The sequence below is a fragment of the Phacochoerus africanus genome, chromosome 6, assembly GCF_016906955.1.
Source record: "Phacochoerus africanus isolate WHEZ1 chromosome 6, ROS_Pafr_v1, whole genome shotgun sequence".
Classification (NCBI taxonomy): Eukaryota; Metazoa; Chordata; class Mammalia; order Artiodactyla; family Suidae; genus Phacochoerus; species Phacochoerus africanus.
Genome location: NC_062549.1, coordinates 33,002,707 through 33,029,670, shown reverse-complemented (window position 1 = coordinate 33,029,670; position 26,964 = coordinate 33,002,707). Strand labels below are relative to the sequence as shown.

Below are 26,964 nucleotides of genomic sequence, written 5' to 3'. Positions count from 1 at the left end.
CAAATTAATGTAATTAGGTGCCTTAATGTCGTGGATTAAAATGTTTATAGATTTTTCTGTTTTGGCAACTGTGCATTTTCCTATATACTGGGAAATTCCTGAAAATTCAAACCCTAAATGTCATGAGTAAGTATGCAGTATGCTAAGGCAGTAAATGCTATGTTAAATTTTAGTGTTCGTAAATATTTTTATTTGTTTCTGAAAGAAAAGTAGAGTATGTTGAGAATATTTTTAATTATTGATATTTTGGAGTGATAGAATGGGAAGAAAATAGTGGGATATTAGGTGGGACTAATTACTTTTCAAAACATGTTTAGGAGGCTGGACTTTACAGAAGACATGTTTCGATTTATTGTTTTATGTTTAAGTACACTAAGATTCTAATAATCTAATAATTATAATCATTGTTCAATTGTTCACTTTCTCTTTACTAAAATCTAAGAGATTATCTTCCACTAATTGTCAAAGATTCTTAATCAGAGGATTATTATAGCAAATTTGTAACACTAGAAAAAGTTTGCAAGGACTTACACCCAAAGCTAAGATGCAAAGTTGGCTGTGTATCAATAGCATATGTTATTATCTTTTTCTTTTGCTGTTTTATGAAAAATCTATGCAAGAATAGTATATGGGAATTCTCCCCCTTTGGGGATGTACACTAACAGTTAAACCATCTCTTGAAATTTGTGTTTTTAATTAAGATTGTAGAATTGGAGTATTAAATGACATTAAATAGATTAGAGAATGGGTTAACAGATAGTTAGAGAAACCTTAAGTTTTATGGATTAGTATATGCTTCTTTTAAGAAAAATACATCTCTGAACTAGGCTGTCCTGAGAGAATTATCGTCAAAATGGATGATTTATTTTCAGAATTTCTGATTTAACTGACAGCAATATAAATGAAACCCCTGGAAAATATAGTGATGTTTATCATATTAATGCCTTTGGTGTGAGCATAAAATATAAGAATTCTACAAATGATTTTAAATCCTAGGTTTTATGGATAATGTTCAGAGTAAATCACTAAATGTCTTCCTCGTTAGAATATGGATTAGATTTTGTTTAGGATGTAAAGTTAACATTCTTAATGCAAATCAAAGATGCATGAGCATGGAAAATCTGTTGTTTATTTTCTCAATGAGCAAACTGCTTGGAGACCAGAATGCTATGGCCTATAATAATGCAGTGTTACTAAACATTGAAAAGAATTTTAATCTGTTAATTTATTCTTTTCACTTTGTGAATTTATCTTTTCTTCTAATAATTAGAACTGTGTCTGGGAAAAGAGCATATTTTTACATAAAATGTTTTATCTCATATTTTATTTAAACTCATCCCACAAAAATGCCTGATGAGAAAGCTAACTTTAATTAGACTATATGAATGTTTTAGAACTGATACAGTTTCTCAGTCTCTCTGAAATGAGAAACTCTTGGACTTAAACAGTTCAGAATCTACTTTGAGATGTAACTATAAATAACTTCTGATATGTTTGATGATGAATTGATACTGTTCACAAAAAGATTGTCCACTTTGATTTGTCATTTTCTGTGTGGGAGATATGCTATATCTAGGAAAATCTTGAATTGACCTAGCTACCCTTTTTGTAATTAACCTAAAATATTATAGTGCTACTTACCTTGCTGCATCATATCTAGCAAATGAATCCTTATGTTTTTCCAGAAAAGTAAGGGTGGTGAAACACTTTGCTGGGTTACTGTATCACTATATAATATTGTGTAATTTGAAAAAATTCAAAGTAACATTGTGTTTTACTACTTGCTATAACATTTTGTGCGCATAAGCCTCTAGTTTTAGCATTGTATGATTTAATGTATTAACCTTTATTTTTTTTCTAACATGGATATTTCCATATTATATTCTTTATGGATATATAACTATGGTGAATTTAGGGATTTTTTAAAAATTAGTTTAGCCTTTGGAATTATGCTTTATAAAGTTTATCTTCAGAAAAAGTAAATATTCAAAAGTTATTTTGTTAGTGAATTTTATACTTAATTTTTTTTATTGACTCTTGATGTTATGGACTTTTGGTTCCTTTCATTCTTGAATATGTTGGGATTTCTTAAAAGTAGAAACAATTTCAGTCTAAATCAGTATTCCAATTTAGTCTTCTAATTTGATGCTAGTTTAATCCATCTAATCTGGAAAAAGACTGAGGTTATGTTCTCGGTCAATATTAGAAGGTTGGTAATTTCTAATTATGTCTGTAATGATGTAGCATGAATATACTTTATTTTTGGCAGAAAATGATGTGAAGGAGTTCCCGTCGTGGTGCAGTGGTTAACGAATCCGACTAGGAACCATGAGGTTGCGGGTTCGGTCCCTGCCCTTGCTCAGTGGGTTAACGATCTGGCGTTGCGGTGAGCTGCGGTGTAGGTTGCAGACGCGGCTCGGATCCCGCGTTGCTGTGGCTCTGGCGTAGGCTGGCGGCTACAGCTCCGATTCGCCCCCTAGCCTGGGAACCTCCATATGCCGCGGGAGCGGCCCAAGAAATGGCCAAAAAGACAAAAAAAAAAAGAAAAAAAAGAAAATGATGTGAAGCAAACTAAGGAAATATTTTATAGAACACAAAATCAGAGTTGCCGTCGTGGCGCAGGGGAAACGAATCCAGCTAGGAACCATGAGGTTGGGGGTTCGATCCCTGGCCTCGCTCAGTGGGTTAAGGATCCGGCATTGCCGTGAGCTGTGGTGTAGGTCACAGATGTGGCTCGGATCCCGCATTGCTGTGGCTGTGGCTGTGGCCAGCAACTGTAGCTCCAGTTTGACCCCTAGCCTGGGAATCTCCATATGCTGCGGGTGCGGCCCTAAAAAGTTAAAAAAAAAAAAAAAAAGCCCACAAATCAACTGACACTTCCAAATGTAAATAGAGCATTGTTTGTTTATTTTCAATTTAACTTAATTTTTATTTTATATTGGAATGTACTTGATTTACAGTGTTGTGTTAGTTTTAGCTGTACAGCAAAGTGATTCAGTTATACATATATCCATTCTTTCTAAGATTTTTTTCCCCGTATAGGTTATTACAGAATATTGAATAGAGTCTCCTGTGCTATATAGAGTAGGTCCTTTTTGAGTGTTGTTTCTTAACAAGCATGTTCTTCTATGAATAAAGTGAAATCTCATGATTTATGAATTTAGTTGCTCATATAAAGTGGATTCAGTTTCCTCTGAAAGTATAGATATGTTTATAAGACTAAACCTGTACTTCAGTGACTTTCTCTTTTAAGGTGAAAAGCTTGCTATAGTTTGGAAATCAGTTATCTTAAAGTCCTTCAATAAGTACGCTGTTTTTTTTTCTTATGCATTTAAAATTGCATTACATGTCAGACTCTAATGATATAGAATTTAAAAAAATAGCACAGCTAGGAATAGGAAAAAGACACGAAAAAATACTTTTGTTAACTTTTAAAATATTAATAATTTTATTAATAATATTATTAATATTAATAATAATTACCAATATTAATATTAATATTAGTAATTATTAATATTATTTTAAAATATTAAAAAGCTTAATCTTTTAAAAGATTTTTCTTTACTTATTTCAATAGATAGGTAGAACTTATTTAAATATTCAGTGATGGTTGGCAGAAGTATGGAAAGTAGTTATTAGTTTAGAAAATAAATTCAGATCACTTAGATTGAGGAATTTTTCAACAAGATTTTTGTCACAGAGGAGGAGGTTTAGTTTGAAATCTGCAAACTTGGTAAACATTCTGTTTTTATATTCTAGATCTGTCCTGATCTTTGTATCACTGAGGCACCTATTATGTAAATGCTTTTTTTAGGCTTCATTTTGAAAGCTACCTGTTCTTCTCAAAAGGAAACATTCTAAGGCTCCTCTGACCTTTAAAAAGCCCTTATAATATAATTAATTTTTAATTATGTGCAAGTAGTAATATACACTTAGAGCCTTGAGGCTTCTGTCTCATTGTCAGGAGTCTTTTTAAGATAACACTTAGAATACATACTTACTCAAGTACACGTAAATCTGATAATAGGACTAATATTATGTCTGTTGTTAGACAGTCAACAGATTTTCTAATAAATATCATATACCCGTCTTTAAAACTGCATTTATAGATAAACAGGCCTCATGCCCATGCCTTTTAAATTAAGTTGGTTACAGATTATTATTTCTGATTGAATTTGAGACGTGTTCATTGAAATATAATGATAGTTAATACATTGTATTGCCAAGAAAAGTCTTGGCTTGCACAAAATGTTGGATAAAAGCTGATATTATATTCGTTTTCATGAACTTATTTTTATCCCATATAGCAGTGAAAATGATTATTTTATACCTCTGTTTATCTTTAGATTTTTGTAACTTTAAGAACCAAGACAAACAGCCTTAGTGTCTACTTTGCTTGATTAAAAGCCCATTCTTTTTATAGTTTGCGCCTTGATGGTACCTTAATATTAAAGTTTTTTTCCTAAAATAGTTGCCATAAATGATATTAATGAGTTATTCATTGTATTTTTATAAATGTCTTTCAATATAGTATATGAAAATATTTTCTTTCTTTCATTAGTTCATATGATGGAATGAATTGCCCCCAAATACTGTACAATTTCATTACAGTCTTTATATTTTCTAAATCTGAAACTAAGATTCAGCCACAGTTGTGTCAGTAATAGACAACTAAGAGTATTCTTTTACCATCCTTAATCACTCTAACTGGTTATTGGTTAAAGTGTCAGAAACACTTCTTATTAGAACTGCCGTTAACGGCCCTGAAAGCAGAATGTTTGTGGCAAAGTAATGATTAAAGGAAAAATAGGGAGGTGTACCTGTCGTGGCTCAGAGGTAACAAACCCGACTAGTATCCATAAGGATGATGGTTTGATCCCTGGCCTTGCTTAGTGGGTTAAGAATCTGGTGTTGTCGTGAGCTCTGGTGTAGGTCGCAGATGCAGCTTGGATCCTGTGTTGCAGTGGCTGTGGTGTAGGCCTCCAAATCCACCTCCTAGCCTGGGAACTTCCTTATGCCATGGGTGCAGTCTTAAAAAGATAAATAAAGGAAGGAAGGAAGGAAGGAAGGAAAAGTAAGGAGATAGAAAAGAGTAAAGGGGGTTTAGCTTCTTCAAGATGCACAGAATATGTGTCATTACAATAACATATGTGAAATACATTTTTGTAGTTCAATGCCATTTATATAAGACATGGCTATTTAAATGATGTAGTTGGCTATAGATCTCTTTTTAAATGTGGTTGTTTTACTACAAATAGTATATAATATGAACTGGAACCACAAAGAAGACAGGAAAGCCAAAAATTTTAAAAATATATTTGGTATAACTCAAAGTTATACATTGAAATTTTATGATTTAAATGGGTATTTTATTGCTAATTAAAGTTAGGTGATTTTTTACAGTCAATTATTTATGATATATTTAATAATGTGTCATACATAAGTGATGGAAAAAATGATATAGGCACTTTCATTTAGTAGTGAGATTATTGCCAAAATCTTTTATTTTTATCCTTTTCTATAATATTAAATTGTGTGTTATTTTCTAAAAACAATTAAATTGTTGGTGCTAAGATAAGTGTTACCATATTCCTCACAAGATTAAAAAATGCATTGGTGAATTACTTGCATAGTTGTACCATGTACCTCTTTTTAAAAAAATTCTAATTAATACTATATAATAAAATGTACAATTCCAGTATCACCATGAAAAGTTTTTTTTTTCCTTCTTTGACATTTTATTTCATATGTTTTTATTGGGTCATATAACATCTAGTAGGAAGAAAATTGATCTGGTATTCAGGAGACTTCTATTCTGTATCTCGTTCAGCCATTGAACTTGTTTTATGACCTTGGGTAAGTCACTTGAATTCTATGTGAATAATTCAGATATTATCTATAATAAATTAATGAATGGATTGAGAAGAGTTTTGAATATTTTGAATCTATATAACATGAACAACATTGCCTCAATGCCATTTAAAATACTCAAGTTACAGCAAGACAGTAGGCATAGAAAGAAGCTCCATTTATTTATGTTGTTTTTATGTTTTCTACAAAAGTAGAAAATTTTTTCTTATACTTAAGTACTTATTTCATCCAATTCATACCAATTTCATTTTAGAATGCGTGGAAACTGTTTTAGTAGTGTGGTATATATATGGAAATTTTTTCATGTAATAAATAATGCAAAATATGATACAATTCAGTGCTAACATATATTAATACATTTTGAATTTTTCTGTTTTATCTTCTTTGAGAAATGGGTGGACTGGGGATGCAAAAGTAAACATGACATATAGTATATTACTCTATGAGTATATTTCAGGAGGATAATACTTTTCTAGTGGTCAGTCCTATTGGCAAAGTCTAGTTTGTAGCATAACTGTTATGAGATTTAGTGTCTAATTTTGAATAGGTCAAAAATGTGCTCACATAATAAACAGAATGATGTTAAGTTTCAAAATGTGTAATTCCTTTTGCAGTCCTCTGTAATTCATACTAGGATATCTCATTTTTCCTAGAAAAAAAAGTTTTGGTTATCTTAGCACTTTGTTCTTAGTCGAAAAATTTCATTTTCTCACTGTTTGCAAAAAAAAAAAAAGGTAAATTGGTATAGGAGAGATTTCTGTCAAGAGTTATAATTTCAATTGTATCAGTCTTCCAAATGTATTTTGATACAACATATTTTTCTACAAATCATGCAAAAACTATGATACAAGTATTGCAAAAATGAATGTGATGTTTTAAAAAATTTTTAATACCTGGTTTGAAACTAAGAAGGTAATTAAAATGGGACATTTTGGTTTTGTGTGTTATATTGTTTATCTCTTTTATTCACACTGATAATAACTCACTAATATCTTTGGAAAAATTTTCTCTTAGAATGCTCAGTTTAGCAGACATTTCCTGGTTAATCATTGTATAAGATGTCTTCTGAACTTTTCCACTACCAATGGGGAAAGAAGTGTTTCCAAAGTATGTGCCGTATCTCTTACAGTAGATTTTGGATTTGGATGGGCAGATGTAGGTGGAAACATCAGTGATCTCTTATGTGGTGTCTGTAAGAATTTTCTGAATAAACAAGCCTTATTAATGAAGTGTCATCAAAGAAAATTTGTCTAAATTGAAGATTAACCTGAATTTTTAATATTTAAATAAAGTCATATATTTTAGCTACTCTTTTTATAATGAGTTTTATTATATTTGTTACTCTTTAATATTTTTATGGTAATATTTTGCTGTACAGAGGTAATTCAGTGTATTATTGGCCTGATGGCTGTACTTTAGTTTCCTGTGTTTACTGATCAATTTGGGAAACTTAAAAGGTATAGAAATCTGCTGGAACTGTTTTTTATTGCTCCTTTTGAAGATGATTCAATTAACTTATTTTCTTTAGACTATAACTAAAAATTCTGAAATCATTTTCACAGCTCTTAGGTGGATGTAATGTCTTAAACAATATGGTCATCCAAGTAACATTTTTACTAATGGTATCTTTCTTCAGCATCAGTGTTCAGGATTGGCTTCCATGATTACTTGTCAACTTTTGAAATCTCTTTATTTCTACACTAACTTTACTTTTCTGATTCTGCTAACCCATAGTAACTTAACCAATTCACCGTTAGTTCTTCCATATTTTTTTTCTTTTAGTATGGTATGTATTTGATTATATCTTCCCTACAACTGTGCGCAGGATTCTTTCTCAAAATGATTTGAGGCCCTTTCCTTCAGTGTCACTTTTTACCTTTTGAGTACATCCACTCACACCCATCTCCTTTGTCTATGTCTGTCCATTACACGATGTGATCACAGAAGAAGTGGACTCCACAAGGAGAAGACATGCAGGTCTGTCTCTTCTACTGCTTTTCTTTGTTGTTGGTTTTTTTTTTTTTTCACTTACTTAGCTTGTCTTATAAATTTTTTACTGATTTTATTTATTTTATAATTTTTCATTCTCTTCTAATATTAACAAAATGTTAAATCTGCAGGCATTTCAATTTTAGGTAGTTGTATAATTCAACTTTTAACAGCGACTGCTCCAATTAGATGGATAAAAGTAAAATGATTAATTTTATGTCATATGTATATATATGTATTTTTTCCTAAACTTGGTAACTAACTCCAGATTCAAATATATGTACATTTATATATAGTCTGGTAGATTTAATTCACAAGTTAATCATAACTTGTTCTTCAGTTTATTTCAAGCTTAAAACTTATTTTCAACTTTTTAATACATTATTCTAAAAGTATTTTATTTCTACCTTAAGTTCAGCAGTGTACTAATCTATATAAAATACTAAAAACCTAATATATGCCCTAAACATATCAGAGAGGAGTTAAAATAGGTGGGTAACATGCTGTTTATATGCTAATATTGATGACTTTAACAATATGTTCTACAGAGCTACAAAGTTAAATAAAATTTGTTTCAAATAGAGCCCCGGAAAAAGCTTCATGAAAGAATTAGTTCTTGAACTAAAATTTGGTCATTCATTCCACTCATTTATTAAGCACATGCTGTATGATACTGGTCTTGGTGCTGGAAATAACAGGACACACAAAATAGCCACCTATCCTCATGGGCTTTTTCTAGTGTGAGCCTAACAAGTAAACTCAATAATATTATAGGTGCTATGAGACACACACACACACACACACACACACACACACACACACACACACACACAGTGGAGTCACAAATGATGGTGTGATTATTTCCACCTGGGAATTAGTTCAAGAAAGACTTCATAGAAGAGATTATCTTTGAGTCAAACATTAAAAACTAGAAATATGTTGGACTTATTTGTAGAGATCATTTCAGACAGAGGAAAATATGGTAAAATGGCTTCAAACAAGTTTAGGCCAAAGTAGGCAGGGAAGGGTTCCTGAAGATTGCGTAAGTTATTGAAACATACAAAGCATGAGAGAGACATGATCAGATATTTGTTTCTAGAAAGACCGCTTTGGAAGCTAGGTTAAAAATGGACTGGAGTTATATAAGCAGAAAAATCATCATGAGGATATTGCAAAGATCAATTAAGAGATCATACTGGGCTGAATTAAGATATTAAAAGAGGTACTTGATACATGAAAAGTTATTTTAAAATGTAGAATTTATAAAACAGTTATAGATTAGATATTAGATATTGATGCAAGGAAAAGGAAGAATAAGATGATAATCTTAGGTGACTAAAATGTTTGGATGGATCCTATACAGGGGATTCAGGTTGAGCAGATTTTCTACTTTAGTTTGGGGATGGGTTAGTTTGAGGTTCCTTTGGAATATCCAAGTATAGATGTGTAGTAGCAATGATTGGATGTATGGGTCTGGAACTCTGGAGAGAAGCCTGGGCTAAATATTGCAATTAGAGTATACTTTTTAGCCTGAAACTGGTTCCTCCTTTTTGTTTTGTTTCTTTGATTATTCTGAATATTGTCCATTGGTATGTATTATTTCAAACTTGCACTTTACTCTTTATTATGTTTGGCATATATGACCAAGTTTTGAATTCTCTGAGATTTCATTTGACCTTTCGTTCTACTTGTGCTATATCCTAAAAGGAAAAAATAACTAACATTTATTTTAGAGGAAAGTTAACATAAATGTACGTGTGTATATATAAGTGCACATATAAGCTTTTACTGAAATTTCCCCAAATTTTCTTTTTTTTAATTTTAATGATTTTTATTTTTTCCGTTATAATTGGCTTATAGTGTTCTGTCAATTTTCTGCTGTACAGCAAAGTGACCCAGTCATACATACATGTATATATATACACATTCTTTTTCTCACATTATCCTCCATCATGTTCCCTGTGCTCTACAGCAGGATCTCATTGTTTATCCACTCCAAATGCAGTAGTTTGCATCTGTTAATCCCAGACTCCAAGTCCCTCCCCCTCCCTCCCCCTCCCTCATGGCAACCACAAGTCCATTCTCCAAGTCCATGAGTTTCTTTTCTGTGGAAAGGTTCATTTGTGGCATATATTAAATTCCAGATATAAGTGATATCATATGGTATTTGACTTTCTCTTTCTGACTTACTTCACTTTGTATGAGCATCTCTAGTTCCATCCATGTTGCTGCAAATGGCATTATTGTGTTCTTTTTTATGGCTGAGTAGTATTCCATTGTGTATATATACCACATCTTCTTAATCCATTCTTCTGTCTATGGACATTCAATTATCGATTTATTACCAGTCTTCTCATTACATATTCTATCCATTTTATAGTCTCTATGCTTGATTACATCCTATATTTAATGGACCTAATATTATTAACAAAAGTCTAAGACACAGGTACTCACAATTGCTCAGTCATGAAAACCATAATTCTTGTACACTGAAGTCTTACCAGAAAATGTAAATCACTCAGTTTATAAGGAGGCACATGGTGTCAAGTCTATTACATTACTGTACTAGATTGCTTAGATGTTACAAGAGACACCATGGCTTACAGAAATATTTTATATAATTTTAAGCTTAACATTTTATTAAGTAATATGGTGATATTTTAACCAAAAGAGTCTAAAATGAAATATGTGTATGTGCATATATATATAAAAACATATCACACATATATGTGAAAGCTACTATTGATAAAGTATACCACCTAAACTTAATTCTCTAAAGCCTATAAATACTCAAGTATAAGAGAAGTGAGTTAGGAAAGTTCTTAGAACTTGAAATAATAGAAACACCCACACATGGAATAAACATGGTCTTGAGCATTTCTTCTTTGAGTGGGTGACATGGAGGAAATTGGAAAAATCATTCGGAGTTAAGAGCTCTAGTTAGCCCTAGTCTTGCTACTGAAATATGATTCTAGACATGTAATTTAATGTCTTTTGGTTTCAGCTGTCTCATATTTAAAATGAGGGTTAGAATGTGCTGTTTTTTTATTTTTTATAGATATAAAATTCCATCTTCTGTAAGAACTTTATCATGAATTTAAGATTTTACTGCTAAATTCTCAAAATATTATTCATGCACTATTGATGCTATGACATTCAGTTTTACCTAGGCCAACTGTCCACTTTAACTCTCTTTCCTAAAATTCTCTGCTATTGGAGGAAATATTGTGCCTATAAGAAGGAGTCTGAGAAGCAGTATTAGAGCCTGATCAGTCTGACCACTTATTTGCTTTTCACCCTGAGAGAGTTGCTTACTCTGCCTCGGATTCTTCATCTATAAAATGAAATAATAATACTGCTACCTCAAAGTGCTTTTGAAAGAATGAAATCAGTTAATATGTAATGTAACAATATATAATGTAATATAACAATTTATACAATATGTAATAATAATAAATATATAATGTAATATAACATATAAAGCACCTAAAAACAGTATCTGGTACATAGTAAGCACTATGAAAGTGAAACTATTATTTTATTATTGTAGAAAACACATTTAAAACCATTTTTTAATTTGCATCAGCTGTACTGATGGCCACGTGGTTTGATGTTAGACACTCTTCTATAATATGATAGAATGATTGAATTAATTCATCTTGTTATGCGCATTACAAATATACTAGTTTGGGAGTTCCCATTGTAGCTCAGTGAGTTAAGGACCCAACATTGTTTCTGTGAGAATGCGGGTTTGATCCCTGGCCTCGCTCAATGAATTAAGGATCCAGCATTACCACAAGCTGTAGCATGAGTCGCAGATGCAGCTCAGATCCAGAATTGCTGTGACTGTGGTGCAGGCCTCAACTGCAGCTCTGATTCGAGCCCTAGCCTGAGAACTTCCATATGCCACAGGTGCAGCCATTAAAGAGGAAAAAGAGAAAAAGAAAAAAAATTACTAATTTGTGGCTACCGGTTTAGGAGTTAGTTGTCATACAAACTTGTGCATCAGGACTGCTACATCAAAAATGAACTTTATCATTTCTCAGGCAATGGAGTTGGATGGAAATAGCAAGGACATTGAAACCATGAAGGTCTGAATTCTAATTCAAGTGTCTGTCACCTACTAGGGGTGTGACTTTGGGCTGCTTGCTATACTTACTATTAAACAAAATGAACTCCAGTGAGGTTGAGTTAATTATGTTTAATAAAAGCATAAAAGAGCTTTTCTCTGGAAAGAGAAAGCCTTTCTAAGAATAAAAGCAATTAAAGAAATGTAAAAAGAGAAATTTGACAACAGTGTGACAGGAATAAATTTCAAAATATCAGAATCAGCATAAACAAATTAAAAGGCAAAGAACAAATTGGGAAACATATTTGCAGCAACCCAGAGAATTAAGAGTGACCTCACCCAAGTTATTATGATGAATAAATTGTTCCATAAAACTCTAATGGAAAGTGAGCAAAAGACAAAGATATTTCACTAAACCATAAATTCAGTGGTCAGTAAAAACATAAAAATATGTTTTCAATCATAACCAAATAGATGACTTTTTAAATCAATGAGATGCTATGTTTTATCTCCTTAAAAAACATTTTAATGCTAGGAAAAAGAGTGACAGTGTAATTTAGTATCAACCATTTTTTTAAAGCAGTTTTTCAGTATAAACCAAGAGTCTTAAAAATATTCACAGATTTTTGACCTGGTAGAAATAGAGATTCAGATAAAAATATAGGTACAAAAGTTTCACAAAAACATTATTTGTAGCAATGAAAAGAATTCTACCAGGAATATTAAGTAGTGGGGGGATGGATGAATAAATTATGATATATATGCAACCATTTAATTTAATAATTTGACATACAAATTATAAACAATTATTTATTTTTGGTAATTTGAAAGTAGAAAAACCTGTGAAGAACTTGTCACGGAGTTTTATCCATACTAGATAATCAAAAAATGGTAGTTTTTTTAAATTATTACTTGCTAAATTATACCAAAGATTGCTTTTTCAGAAAGCATATTTAGCTCTCATGATTTGTTTGTTATTAGCAAAATATGGATTTTGCAGTCGGCCTTTGGAACTAATTTTAATATGTCAATAAGCTATATAAACAATGAACAAGTAAAGAGTTTAGATAATATTAAATGCAAAAAATAGAGAGGAGTTCCCAGTGTGGCGCAGCAGAAACAAATCCGACTAGGAACCATGAGGTTACGGGTTCTATCCCTGGCCTCACTCAGTGGGTTAAGGATCCAGCATTGCTGAGAGCCATGGTGTAGGTCACAAACATGGCTCAGATCTGGCGTGGCTATGGCTGTGGCTGGCAGCTGTAGCTGTGATTCAGCCCCTAGCCTGGGAATCTCCATATGCCATGGGTACAGCCCTAAGAAGCAAAAAATAAAATAAAATAAAATAAAAATAGAAAGATATTAATAGTAGAACTGGGCATTGGACTGTACTTACTAACTAGTTTAATTGTTTGTAGCGTCAGAAATAAGACAAAATACTTATTCTAGATATTTTTTTCAAAAACAGATATCATGCTTCCTTTAAAGAACAATAAAAGAAGTAATGTTTTGTCTTCTGTTGCCATATTAAGGAAGCATGTTGGTTCAGTGGTAAAGTATGAGATTTAAAGGCTATGCTTAGACATCCTAATTTCTCTAAGTGCCAGTTTACTCATTAGTAAAAGAGAGAGTTGATAATTTGTGTGTGTGTGTTTTCACGCACATATAATTTAAATCAACAGAAGAATAAAAAAAAATGACCAGTCAAAATGAAAAAAATTTTCATTTCAAAAGTAAGCAAATAAGTGCCAAAAAAGAAAAATAAACAACTATGTCTATGACCTATACCACTTTATCTCATGTGGGATTGAAGGATTGTTTTAAAGATTAGAGAAATTTCTCAGAAAGCATCTGGCTAATGGCCAAAAGGATATTTTATATGTTTTTTTTTCCCTTTTTTTTTTTCTTTTTCAGTTTGCACCCATGGCATATGGAAGTTCCCATACTAGGGATCGAATTGGAGCTGCAGCTGCTGGCCTACACCCCAACCACAGCAATGCCAGATCCAAGTCGTGTCTTCAACCTATACCGCAGCTCACGGCAATGCTGGATCCTTAACCCAATGAGCGAGGCCAGGGATCAAACCAACATCCTCATGGATACCAGTTGGGTTCACTGTGCTGAGCCACAGTGGGAACTGGGAATATATATTATATATACATATTTCTCTCCCATTGTAAAAATTATATTTTTAGAGAGAGTTAATAGCCACTAAATAAGATGAGTTTAGAAAGTTATAAGTGCTATTGAAAACCCTTAGGTAACCTAGTGTGACTGGGATGGGGAAAGAGTTTTGTTTTGTTTTTGGCTTAAAACCACACAGATTAATTGTCTTATAGTTTTGAAGGCCTAAAGTCAGAAATAGTTTCATTGAATTAATTTCAAGGTGTTAGAAGTGTTCTTTTGGGGGCTGGAAAGAGTTATTTTAGATGGAGTGATCCAAGAAGTCTGGCTAAAGAAGTAATATTTGAACTAAACCAGAAGAATAAGAAGAAACCATTTATATAAAGGAGCCAGAAGATATATATATATATATATATATAAAATTAAGATCAGTAAACAAAAGATAAATTAAGGTCATTTAAATTTCAGAAGAGAAGGATTATTTTTGTTGTAAAATTTTTTTCTGAAAAGGCATTAAGTGTCAGTGGCAGATGAGCCTTTTAAATATTTAAGATTTACGGGCAGATGAATGAAGTAAGCTCTGGATAGTAGCTATGATTTAAATATATTTTAAAAATTATTTCAGTTGAAAGGAAAAAGTACATATTATAAATTCAAGTTATTAAATTATTTGGTAAATATAACATATATACAATAGTTACTAAATATCCTTAAAGCATGGTAAAAATAAGTCATGATTGCTTTCAGGTCACATTCTTCCTCTTTGCTTATTTAAAGTTCTTTATTTTAATATCTATAAAAATATTGTAGTATGAAAGTTGGTGTGAAAAATAATAGGTTTCATACAGAAGGTAAATTGGCATGAGTATATTGGAGATAATTTCCAAGGGGTTTAAATTAGGTAATAATTTAACTGAGGAGAAGAGTGTTGCTTGACAGATTATAGTTTCTTTTTATAAGTCTGCATGAAGGCTTGAGGGGATGAGGTATGGGATGTGAGGGTAGGCATGAGTAAGGGAACTAATAATGGGAAAGGCGAAGTTTAATTACAAGCAAAATGATATTGGATTAATTAATTACATGTCACAACTAATGGGAGAACCTAGTCATAGATAATAAGGTCATGCAGAGTGTGCAGGAGGTTGATAGGCCAATTCGAAGTATAGAAATGAGAATCACAAGGAATCTTTAAAAAGATTTAGATCTTCTTCTAAAAAGAAGATTACAGATGAAAATGACTATATCACAGTCTAAGGTTGGACTCATAGGGAAATAAATGAAAGAAGAGTTTTTAAAAAATTAGCCAAAGAGGATATGCAGCTAGAAAAGAGAAAGGAAGAAGTGTTAAAAGGAAGAACATTGAGAAAAGAGAAAAGAATTAAACAAGTGTTGAGAGTGATGTATGTGAAGAGGGCGGTGGGGAGAGAAAGTCATTTCATGACTAAATATTTCAGATCATTCAAGAACAGAGCAGTATCAGCCTGCTGGTTACATGACTTTGTACCAATTTTCTAATAAATAAAGCTGAGAAAACAATAAGTCCTATCACAAACAGCTGATTGAGATAATAATAACACATGTAAAACTCTTAGTGTAATTCCTGGCAAGGACAGAGTATTGCTATTATTGTTAAGAACTTAATTGTGCCAGAACTTTAATACCAAGTTCTAGAACACAAGATTTTAAATGCGTGTTTTTAAAGTTTTGTTATATTTTATTTTCTTTGTCTTGATCAGGGAAATTTTTAGCCTCAAAACATTACTGAAGAAAAATTAAAAGCTAGACTGAAATCAGGTAAGTGGTTATCTAGGCTCCTGGAGAGAATAGACAACAAATCAGCACCAGGGAACTTTTTAGGGTGACAGACATAGTCTATTGCTTGGTTGTAGTAAAGTTGAATGACAGTATACACTTATCAAATGTGTTTGACCTTTGTCTGTAAATTTAATTTTTGTAAATTATGCCTCAATAAATCTGACTTTAAAATTTATTAAAAACAAAATTTAAATGAATTTTAATATATTACCCAAATAGTACTAAGTACATGCTAATAGAAAAATTTATTTAACACATCTCAAGCAATTAAGAGCCAGGTCCCCTCCCAAAATAGGGCATGATAATGGGTGGGATTGCCCTACAGCTTCAGAGAGGTATCTGCAGTGGATGAGCTAGGAAACCAAGGAAGGACTAAAGTTTTGAGTCTAAAGCAGTAGTCAGTTGACTAAGAAAGAAAAAAAACCAAGCTATACAGGTAACAAAGAAATTAATTCTGAGTATGTTGGGTATTCACTGATAACCAAAGGAAGAACAGACATGAGAAGTGATGTTTAACTTGTTTTGGACAACCTGAGTTTGAGGTGCTGATGGAGATTTTAGGTGCTGACAGGGATAGCTAGGAGGCAACCAGCAATGTGAGTCTTAGAGTTACAGGAAAGGTAGGAACTTCTGTCACTGAAGTGACAGTTGAAGCTATGGATTTAGACAAGATCATCCAGAGATAGAATAAAAAGAAAGTTAATAACAACACTTTAGGAAATGCATTATTTGAAAGATGAGCTGAGGAAGATGGACAACAAAATAGTCTGGTAAAGAGTGAAATGAAGAAGGAGTGTCAGAAAAGTGTGGAACCAAACAATATATGGACAGAATATCAAGGATAGCATAGTAATTAAATCAATTGTTGCAGTGAGGGCCAGTAGAATTGTGCTGAGGAGTGATTACTGAATTTGGCAAATATGACATTGGGGGGAACCTTTGAGACTTAAGTTTCACATTATCAGACTTCCCTTAGCTAGTGATGAAATTGTTCTTGGAGTGAAGTCACCATGAAATAAAAGGGAACCAGCATTAACCAACTAACATATTGTACTTGATTCAATCTTGGAGATAAAGTAAGAAGCTCTCTACATTTGGGTATTCTAAATTTATATATAGCTCAAATATGTAAAGTTCACTTGTGCAAGCATGCTCATGTCATGTAAAAATCCGTTGTTTTTTACTAGATAGAGTGGGTCCCACTTACCAAACTTGAAATGGTGATGAGTAATTGATGACTAAGAAGTTAATTCTGCATATTATAAATTTTACTCTTGTGAGACCCAGTATAAGGACTAACTCAGACAAGAGGATTGGGAGGGTTTTGGTTTGGAGTAGTTACAGAACTAGGACTTAGTGATCAAAACCAATTTTAACCTTACATTTCCTCAATCAGAAATGTCTTTGGGTTAATAAATCCTTCTTTAAAATGCAGTTCCTGTTGTGGCTCAGCGGGTTAAGAATCTGACTGGTATCTGTGAGGATACAGATTCAATCCCTGGCCTCACTCAGTACGTTAAAGGATCCAGTTGCCATGAGCTGTGATATAAGTCACAGATGCAGCTCAGGTCTGGTGTTGCTGTGGCTGTGGTGCAGGCTGGCAGCTGCAGCTCTGATAAGACCCCTAGCCTGGGAACTTCCATATGCCACAGGTGTGGCCCTAAAAAGATAAAATGCAGTTAACATTTTAAATAATTTTAAGTGACTAGGTATAAATTATTTTAATCCAATAAGTGAGTTTCCTGCTTGTTGTAGGTCCTGTTTTTACTTCTAGGTTTTCAAGAGGCAGATACATTCAAGAGGCAGATACAGATCGGTTAAATAATTTACTCCAGTCACTTGAAGCTGGAATTTAAACCGAAAAAATCAGATTTGGTGCCAGAATCCATGCCCTTAACCTTAGGAAATGGGGCTCTACCTGTGACGGGTGGAGGATGCAGGGGGGACATTATTCAGAGAACAGCATGAAAGGACAGTAATAGAGGTCTGGGAAGAGGAGAGCAGGAAGCAAGGAATTCAGGAAGGGAAATTTAATGTCAGTGGAGACCATCTCAATCCAGTTTGCAGGTTTTTTTTAGGATCCTCAGTGCAACTAGTATTACCATGTGGGTATTTAGAAAGTTGAATGAAATTCTGTTCAGGCACTAGCTTAAGCTAGTCGCTTCTGATACCTTTACATCTAATCCTCATCTTTCTTTCTCTGAGCATTATGTCATCTAACTTTTATTGCTCTTTCTTCTCAGTATTAAACAGGAACATTTTGTAAAATGTCCCTATTCGTGAAACATTCAAGAGGTAGTCCTTTGAATTCTGAGGGAGTGTTTGTATATATTATGTGACAATAAGACTCTGCATAGTCATTCTTGTGCCACTTATCAATAATAATCATTATTTGTATATTTGGAGAAAGAAATACAGCTTTATGTCCAAGCATGAGGATTATTTAAAATCCACATAACTAAATATTTCAGTCAAGGGAATATATAGATTTAGTTATTAATTTACATACTAATATAAATAAGAAAAATTATATGGATCTCATTTCCAGCATTGGTCTTATTTCTTATAAGATGGATTTTTTTAAATTTTAAGTTAATATTGTCAACATTTCTAAGTATATTTACATTTCTATTTATGTTTCCAAACAATGTGAGGATTCATTTATATTTATTATGGTGCTTTCAAACCTCCTATGCAATCTTTCGATACATGTAATAGTGGACGTAGCTGAAGTATGTTTTAAGGATATGTGTGGGACACAGTGGTCTGTGATAATTATGTCCTACTAAAACACAATAAGGTGGAGACAAGACATACACAGGGCAATAATATGTGCTATTCTATGGATGGTCTTTTCCTTAATGTAGATTTCAGCCATTAGGAAAAAATTAGAACATTCTGAAGTGCTTAACATGTATAAGGACTCATTTATCAACCTGATGAATCTGACTAGTTTTTATCTTTTACCAATGCTTATTACACTTTTTCTTAGAAACAATTATAATCATTGCATTCCTTCTCTGTGACACTTTGATTTTAAAATTTAGCCTATCCTCAAAAGTATGTAACTTTTAGGGAGTTCCCGTTGTGGCTCAGCAGTTAGCGACCCCGACTAACATCCATGAGGACATGGGTTCAATCCCTGGCCTTGCTCAGTGGGTTAAGGATCAAGGCGTTGCCGTGAGCTGTGGTGTAGGTCGCAGACACGGCTGGGATTCCGCGTTGCTATGGCTGTGGTGTAGGCCAGGTGCTACAGTTCCCATTGGACCCCGAGCCTGGGAACCTCCATATGCCGCGGGTGTGGCCCTAAAAGACACACACACACACACACACACACACACACACACACAAAGTATATCTTTTTTCAAAGGTGTAGGAATTGTAACTAACAAGTTCAAAATACTAACTTATTAGAAGGTTGCATTTTCTCCTAAACATGACACTGTATACTGGGCAAAAAGTGTGTATAGGTAAAACACTTACACTTTAGCTAATCTAAAAGATGCTTCTAAAATTAGATGTCCTGTATGATTTTTGTGCTGGGCAAAATTGCTGGTTTAATGAGCTTTTCAATTCTCTCTTCCTCCTTCTCTCTCCTCCTTCTCTCCCTCTTTCTTTGCCTTTCTCTGTCCCTCGCTTCTTTCTTCATAGCATTCCTCTCCCTTCCTCTGTATACATCACACACACACACACACACACACACACACACACACACACACGTTCTGTGAAGGATATTTTAATGAATGCAATACCTGGGCAAGCAGTAAGCATTTCTAAAACATTTTAAATTGTCTATATTGATGAAATAGGTATTACAATATAAAAAGCAAATACTTAAACATCATTTTGCTTCACAATTAACCTACCAAAGTGTTATATAGCAGAAAGAATCATAAAGAATGTCTTGTTGAAAAGTATTCATTTCACAGATGATGAATTTTATGCCCAGAAAGATAGAATGAATTACAGGACTTAAGAAACGAAAATTTGAACCCAAGTTTTGACTCTTTTAAACCAGAGCTAGTTTAAAGATTTTCTTCAATCCTCTATATCGTAAATATATTCATTACCCTAAATCTGAGCAGTTCCCAAGACCTATCAACTCTCTAATGATTACCTCCGCTTCACTCTCCATGGATAAAAAGCCTGATCTTCCACCGTGGCCCCAAGTACATCCTGATTTTACATGTTGAAACTTAAAATGATTCTAAAGTTCAAATCCTCTGAATAGTAAAATCTCAGTAAGTCTGTTCACTTAGAAGTCAAAAATGGACGTAGTCTCCTGAAATCACTAGATCACTCCTTATAACTGATGCCCCAAGTAGTTTTTTAACTATCACTTTCTTTTGACTGTAGTGAAAGGAGTCTATGAAATGGATCTATAGCATCTCCTTTGAAGTATCATTTAATGAATTAGCAGAAAGTTAATAGAGAAAGAGCATACAGATACACAGATTAACAGGTAACCTAAACATCTAAATTAGATCATTATGGTTTAGAACATAATTCAAAAGACTATATAGCCCATAACTATGAGCCTCAAAGTAGGACAACACTTTTATAAGTTTCTATAACTCTTATGTTTCATTTAATTCCATATTTCACTTAGATGTCTATGATGTTCAGTTTTCCTACATTTCTGGGAGCAAGGTCCAATTTATAAGTGACCATAAAAGCAAAATCAAATCATATTTCCTTTCATTCCAAACGTGTTATTTCCTAGTGACCACAGTAGAAAATTCCTCCAAATTGATTGATTTGAAAATAACTACTTCTCAAAACTCATGTATCTTCATTGCACAGTTAAGACTAAGTTTGTTTACACTTTAAAAGAAAATGCTTCTTTTTCCCCCAGTACTAATGCAAAATAATTTGTTATATAAATTATAGTTTTTTCACAGTATTTATTTCCATAATTCTTCTCAATTTAACTTGTTCTAATATGTGTTATTCTACGCATTACTTAGGTTTTAACAATTTAACTAACATCATGTACTTATCATGATGTTCTCGTATATAATACAGTTTTAGTCTTAAAAATAAGAGAAAATTAATTATAGGCAAGTGATTGTGAGAAATAATTTTAAAGTAACCTCTAAAATTTTTTCTGCTTAGTTTCTTAGGTCCTACAGTTGAAAAAAACTAATATGGAAATTATTAAAACATGCCAGATCACTTTTGGTATTAATATTCATAAAAATTGGAAATATCTGTACTTTATTGCATTGGAAGTATTTCTTATTATGTAACAGTTTTAATCAGTATGACCACATGCTTTTATTTAATACATGTCACTAAGTTAGATAATGAATTAGTGCACATTTGCGTTTTTAATAATATTTAACATTTATTTCCAAAGCATTTTTATCAAATCATGACAAAAATATAAGGTTTTCATGCAGTATAATTTGTCCTTATTCACATAAACATTATATTTTGTGTTTTATTTAGATAGCTTTTTTCTGTGTAAATTATAGTCTTTTGGACACTTTATAAACTATATATTATCCCAAGTCGAAAGCTAAAAACTAAATATGATTTCTAATAGCCAGTCATAGCTGATAACTGCTCTGGTATGTAAATCTTAAATCTTTTTCATTTATCTCTTTGACTTTTGTATCAATTATGTGCATATATATTTTTATAAATATATATGGTTTTTAAAATTACAAACTATAGTACCATATCCATCGTTTAATGTTTTATAATTATTAATTGCAGTGTATTTATTTTATATAATTTATATATATGAATGCACATTCTACGCTCATCATTTTTTGTGGATGCACAATATTCTGAACATATACCATAAATGTAGTTAACTAATCCTATATTTTGGAGTTTCTTTTCCCTAGCTTTCTTTTCCTTGGCCTTTACAGTTACCAAACAGTGATGCAATAAATATGTACGTACATCTTGGCACATTGATTTCTTTCTTTAGAAAAGAACCTGGGAGGTAAAATTTCAAGTTCAAAAATATGACTATTGTAAAGCCTTTTTAGACACAGTACCAAATAATTTTTTACTTTTAAGTAATTTGCTTGTTATCTTTGTACATCAGGTACTTTGGAAACGGTTCATATAAATGACCGTTAATTTTTTGTCAACAGTTAGTATATTACTGTCAATCTGAAAAATAAGCTTTTTAATTTATTAAATTATTGAAAGAACAATAAAAATATTCAATAAAAATCAAAGAATATTTTCATTTTGAATTGCACTGCCTTTGAAAATAAGATTATAACATGACAAAGTAGTACATATTCTTATTTTTGTCATGAGTCACTTTAACAATTTTTGTTCTTATTCCTCTGACTGTTGAAAAACATGAATACCTTGTTTTTATAGTCTATCCTACTGAATCTAGAAAATAAAACAAATAGCAAAGCCTTTTCTTGTGTAATTGTTATTTAAAGTGAGCAAATAGCTGCATACAATGATTATACCTTTTTCCCTATTGCACTTAATTTGATATATCCTTAAACGGTGATTGTAGCATTTAAAGAGTACATGAATTTGACGTTTTTAACTTTGTTTATTTGGATTTCTGCCATTGTAATCACTGTTGTCTGTAATCTTTTGTTTTGCCTCTTCCACATAGTTTGTATTTTCGTAGAAGAAAAGTTTGTAAACTAGGATTCAGTGGGACAGTTATTGAAAGTAATTTTTTTCCTTTCCTTGATGATTTGGTAAAATATAGTTAATTTTTGAAATATATTTCTAACTTGTAAATAACATACTTCTTTAGCTTCAATCATAAAAAAAGCATCAGACAATATTTTGATTTATGTTCATGCTACATTTATTATATCTCTATTTGTTCAACTATACATTGTTATCAGTTATTTGGATAATTTTGTTAGCAATCTTCCACTGTTATTGCACAAATATATTTCTTTTTTAAATTTATTTTAAAGTATTTTTTTATTATTTCTTTAATAGTTATTTCCCCAATACAGTTTTTTTTTTCCTACTGTACAGCATGGTGACCCAGTTACACATGCATGTACACATTTTATTTTCACACATTATCATGCTCCATCATAAGTGACTAGACATAGTTCCCTGTGCAAATATCTTTAATTCTTAAATTTAAGAGGAAATCAAATTTAGCATGTATTTTTTTAAAAGGATAAAATTTAGAATAAATCCAATTATAAAATATAAATATTTAATGATCATTCCATAAGTTCTTGATGTATTATTTTTTAAAATACAAACAAAAAATTTTTTCTAACCTCTGATTAAAGGCATATCATAGTTTTGTGAAAACATAATAATCAAAGAAAAAGGAATTACAGATGTGATTATTTTCATCAGAAACTCTCATGAAAGAGGCACTTAGTGAAACTTTTTTTGTGTGTGTCCTTTTTTTGCTATTTCTTGGGCCTCTCCCACGGCATATGGAGGTTCCCAGGCCAGGGGTCCAATCGGAGCTGTAGCCACTAGCCTAGCCAGAGCCACAGCAACGTGGGATCCGAGCCGTGTCTGCAACCTACACCACAGCTCAGGGCAACGCCGGATCGTTAACCCACTGAGCAAGGGCAGGGACCCAACCCGCAACCTCATGGTTCCTAGTCAGATTCGTTAACCACTGTGCCACGACGGGAACTCCACTTAGTGAAACTTTTTAATTTCAATTAGAGGACGTTTTTTTTTTTAACCTGAAGTCGAGTATTTAGATATAGTTAGAAGACAAAAAAAAAAAAAAAAAAAAAAAAAAAAGAAGAAAAGGATGGGGTGTGGAGAAGAATGTTTAAAAATCATTAAATTAGGGCGTTCCCGTCGTGGCACAGTGGTTAACAAATCTGACTAGGAATCGTGAGGTTGCGGATTCAATCCCTGCCCTTGCTCAGTGGGTTAAGGATCTTGCATTGCCGTGAGCTGTGGTGAAGGTTGCAGACGTGGCTCGGATCCCGCGTTGCTGTGGCTGTGGTGTAGGCCGGTGGCTACAGCTCCTATTGGACCCCTCGCCTGGTAACCTCCATATGCCGCGGGAGCGGCCCAAGAAATGGCAAAAAGACAAAAAAATAAAATAAAATAAATAAATAAATAAAAATCATTAAATTAGCCACAAGAATTTAGAACTAACCAATGAAGTTTCTGGATTTAGTTAAGATTAATAATTTTAGTCTTCCATGATGGTATAATCATAGGTTCTCTGATTTTTTTCAGGATTTTGGTGTTCTTTCTTTGAGCTCTTCTATTGGCCTAAAGAGTTTTCCTCTTAAGATCCCCAGATTTGAACATTTTGTTAAGATCACAAGATGGGTCACTGAGTCAGCAGTCCTGGAATATTCTGCTCACCGTTTAGCTTTATTTTGAATTGTATTCCTGCCAGACTTGTAGTCCAACTTCAAAGAAGTCTGTTGTGTGAAGTTGTTTTGGGATCCCCCAGACCTTTGTGGCTGTGTGTGTGTGTGTGTGTGTGTGTGTTTGTGTTTGGAAAAGCAAATTTAAAACTGCTGTTGCTCAAAGTGCATCACAGAAATCACTGAAGTTGCACTGATGATCTTCATAATGTAACTGTAGAAACCTAAGCAACCACTGTCTTGCTGCCATTAATCTGGCCATTTTCAATTACATTGCTGATTACAAAATCCACCTATAACTTAAGTTTTTTTAACTTGGTTGTCGTACCAACATTATAAATATGATTTTTTAACTTTTCAGATACATTAAGTTAAAAATAACCACAATAATTAGTTTATTGGTTTAAGAACAAGTAAACCTCTTAACTGACTTATGTTATTAAGATATTAATGAAATAGAAATCATATTTTCTTAGTTTGCTTAGTTAATAATTTACCTGATACCAAAAAGAATTTTGATAATTTAATACACTTAAACAGATTATCTTTTTAATAAATGAGTATAAAGGTAGGCAAACCTTTGTGGTATTGGGTTTGTCCAGGAAGTCTGATTATTGCATTAACTTCTTAATCTACTTTTGTTGTAGTTTGAAAATGTTTTGATAGTTTATTTTAATCTTGAACATATAATGATTAATTTTTTAGTGTACTCAAATTACAAAATCATATCAAACCCAAAGATGTTTTCTGTATAATAAGCATGGTGTCATCATGTATAAGAATATGACCTTCTAAACCTATAAGCCTGCACTTCCCAAAATGTATTTCTGAGGCTATTTCAGCAAGATATGACCAATAATGGGGAGGTAAAGATATATGTGATCAAATGATTATTCTTTATTATAGCATATTCAGAACCTTTTATATGAGAATATGTAAATTTGAAAGAGATAGAGCAGATTGAACAAAAACCTGTCTCCTTAACTCTTTAACGTATTTTCTCTTTGTGTAGTATAGCATCAAAGTTAAGAAAAAGTTAAGAAATCACATTTTTCATTCCCCAACCAGAGATTGAACAGCTCTTCTGTTTGTATTGATTCCTCCAAATTGTTTTTTATTCTATGGGGGGAAAATACTGAGATTGGCTGAAACCAAAATAATGTTATTGAAAATATTAGTTCTGGGTTATTTTCCTTAGAGAGAATGACCAACAAAGAAAAATCAACTTACTGGTGAAGATTCCGTTACAATGGATCTCTTTAGCAATAGGATACTTTTCTCTCTGAGGATGTTGTTTGTGGAGTTTTCTTTATGAGAATAATTTGATTAAAAATGTCAAAAAGGAATGGTAGGCTTCATAAGAGTCAGATAGTTTTGGAGAGAGCCTGTCTGGTTACTGTTTTTTTCTAAGGATTAGACTCCTATGAGACTTTTAAAAGAACATTTACCAAGTTTGTTTACTGTACAGTCACTAAGGTGGTCCCTTGTGATTTCATTGGTTAAGGCCGTTAACCCTTTTTCCACTTGAGGACAATCTATAGCTGGTGGTTGAGTCTGGAAATGAACAGTGTGTTTGAGATTATAATTTATTTGATAACATTTAAATGTTTATACTATTCTCTTTATTTGCATCTTTGTTTGCTTTTAGCAAATGCAGATTAATATCTTCCTTAGATTCCCCCATTGACCTGTTAAATATAAATGATGTTCCATAAACCTGATTCTACAAAATCTTTAAACCATAGCTAAGGAGAAAGGCTCTTTTCATAGCAATATTATCAATATGCTTTAATGCAGGGTCGCACAGTCCAAATCCAGCCCATTGCCTGTTTTGTAAATAAGGTTTTATTGGAATACAGCCACACTCATTTGTGTATGTGTTGTCTATAGCCGCCTTCGTATTACAATGGCAGAGTTGCCACAGAGACTACATGGTCTGCAAAGTCTTTAAATATTTACTGTTGGATCTTTGATAGAAAGAGTTTCTCAACTCCTGCCGATATATATGCCATTACTATCTAGTAATTAGGAAAAATGTATTGTAGTATCATAGGAGGTTAATGTCCAGGAAATAGTTCAGATACTGGGAAATGCATATATATATATATATATATACATATATATATATATATATGTATACATATATATATGTATGTATGTATATCTTTGTCTATTGTTGCTATTTATATTTAAAATACTATTTTGCTACTATGATATCAAAATGAAACTTTTTTCAAAGAAACTTCCCAAACACTTAATGTAGCTGGTATTTTTCAGTACACATAATTTTTTGAACCTGGAATGGCTTTTTATTCCCCTGCCCTTGGAGAAAATAAATATAGTTATCTGAGAATATCTCTTGAGCTACAAACAATTCCAGTATTATTTTTAATAGAGTAACAGACATTTATACTTGATTATCTTTCACATTTGTATCATGGAGGAACTCATATGATTTTGTGTATCATTCAGTTAATATTAACATGATATTTCTGTTCACCATTTTTATAATTTGGCACAGAACAATTAATCAAATTATTATTAAAATTTAACTCTTAAACAAATTGCTTAGTTGATTTAAATTTGCTCTTTTACTTAAAGGCCATATAATCTAAACTCTATATATACTTTTAGTCAAGATTTTCTTACTTTTTGAAACTTCTTCCTTTTGTATCTTATTTTAATTACCAACTTTTACTTAAAATGTTTTATTAATAATATTATCGAATATACAGTGAGGTTTTTTTCCAGGATGAGTATTAAAATACCTATTTTTTGAATAGG

At 32.3% G+C, this 26,964-nt stretch overlaps 1 protein-coding gene across 37 annotated transcripts in view; it reads left to right on the top strand.

The window, feature by feature from the left end:
- Window positions 1–26,964, top strand: part of RIMS2 (regulating synaptic membrane exocytosis 2) — a 621,959-nt gene that overhangs the window by 437,854 nt on the left and 157,141 nt on the right. For 9 of the 37 annotated variants that reach the window (XM_047783440.1, XM_047783443.1, XM_047783438.1 and 6 more), the window contains one exon: window positions 7,816–7,848. The exons of 25 other annotated variants lie outside the window; for them this stretch is intronic. In XM_047783440.1, coding sequence (XP_047639396.1) covers window positions 7,816–7,848 — 33 coding nt within the window. Of the gene's footprint in view, window positions 1–7,806; window positions 7,849–26,964 lie in introns of all 37 variants that reach the window. 3 more of the 37 variants (XM_047783439.1, XM_047783451.1, XM_047783452.1) reach the window with 2 other exon arrangements.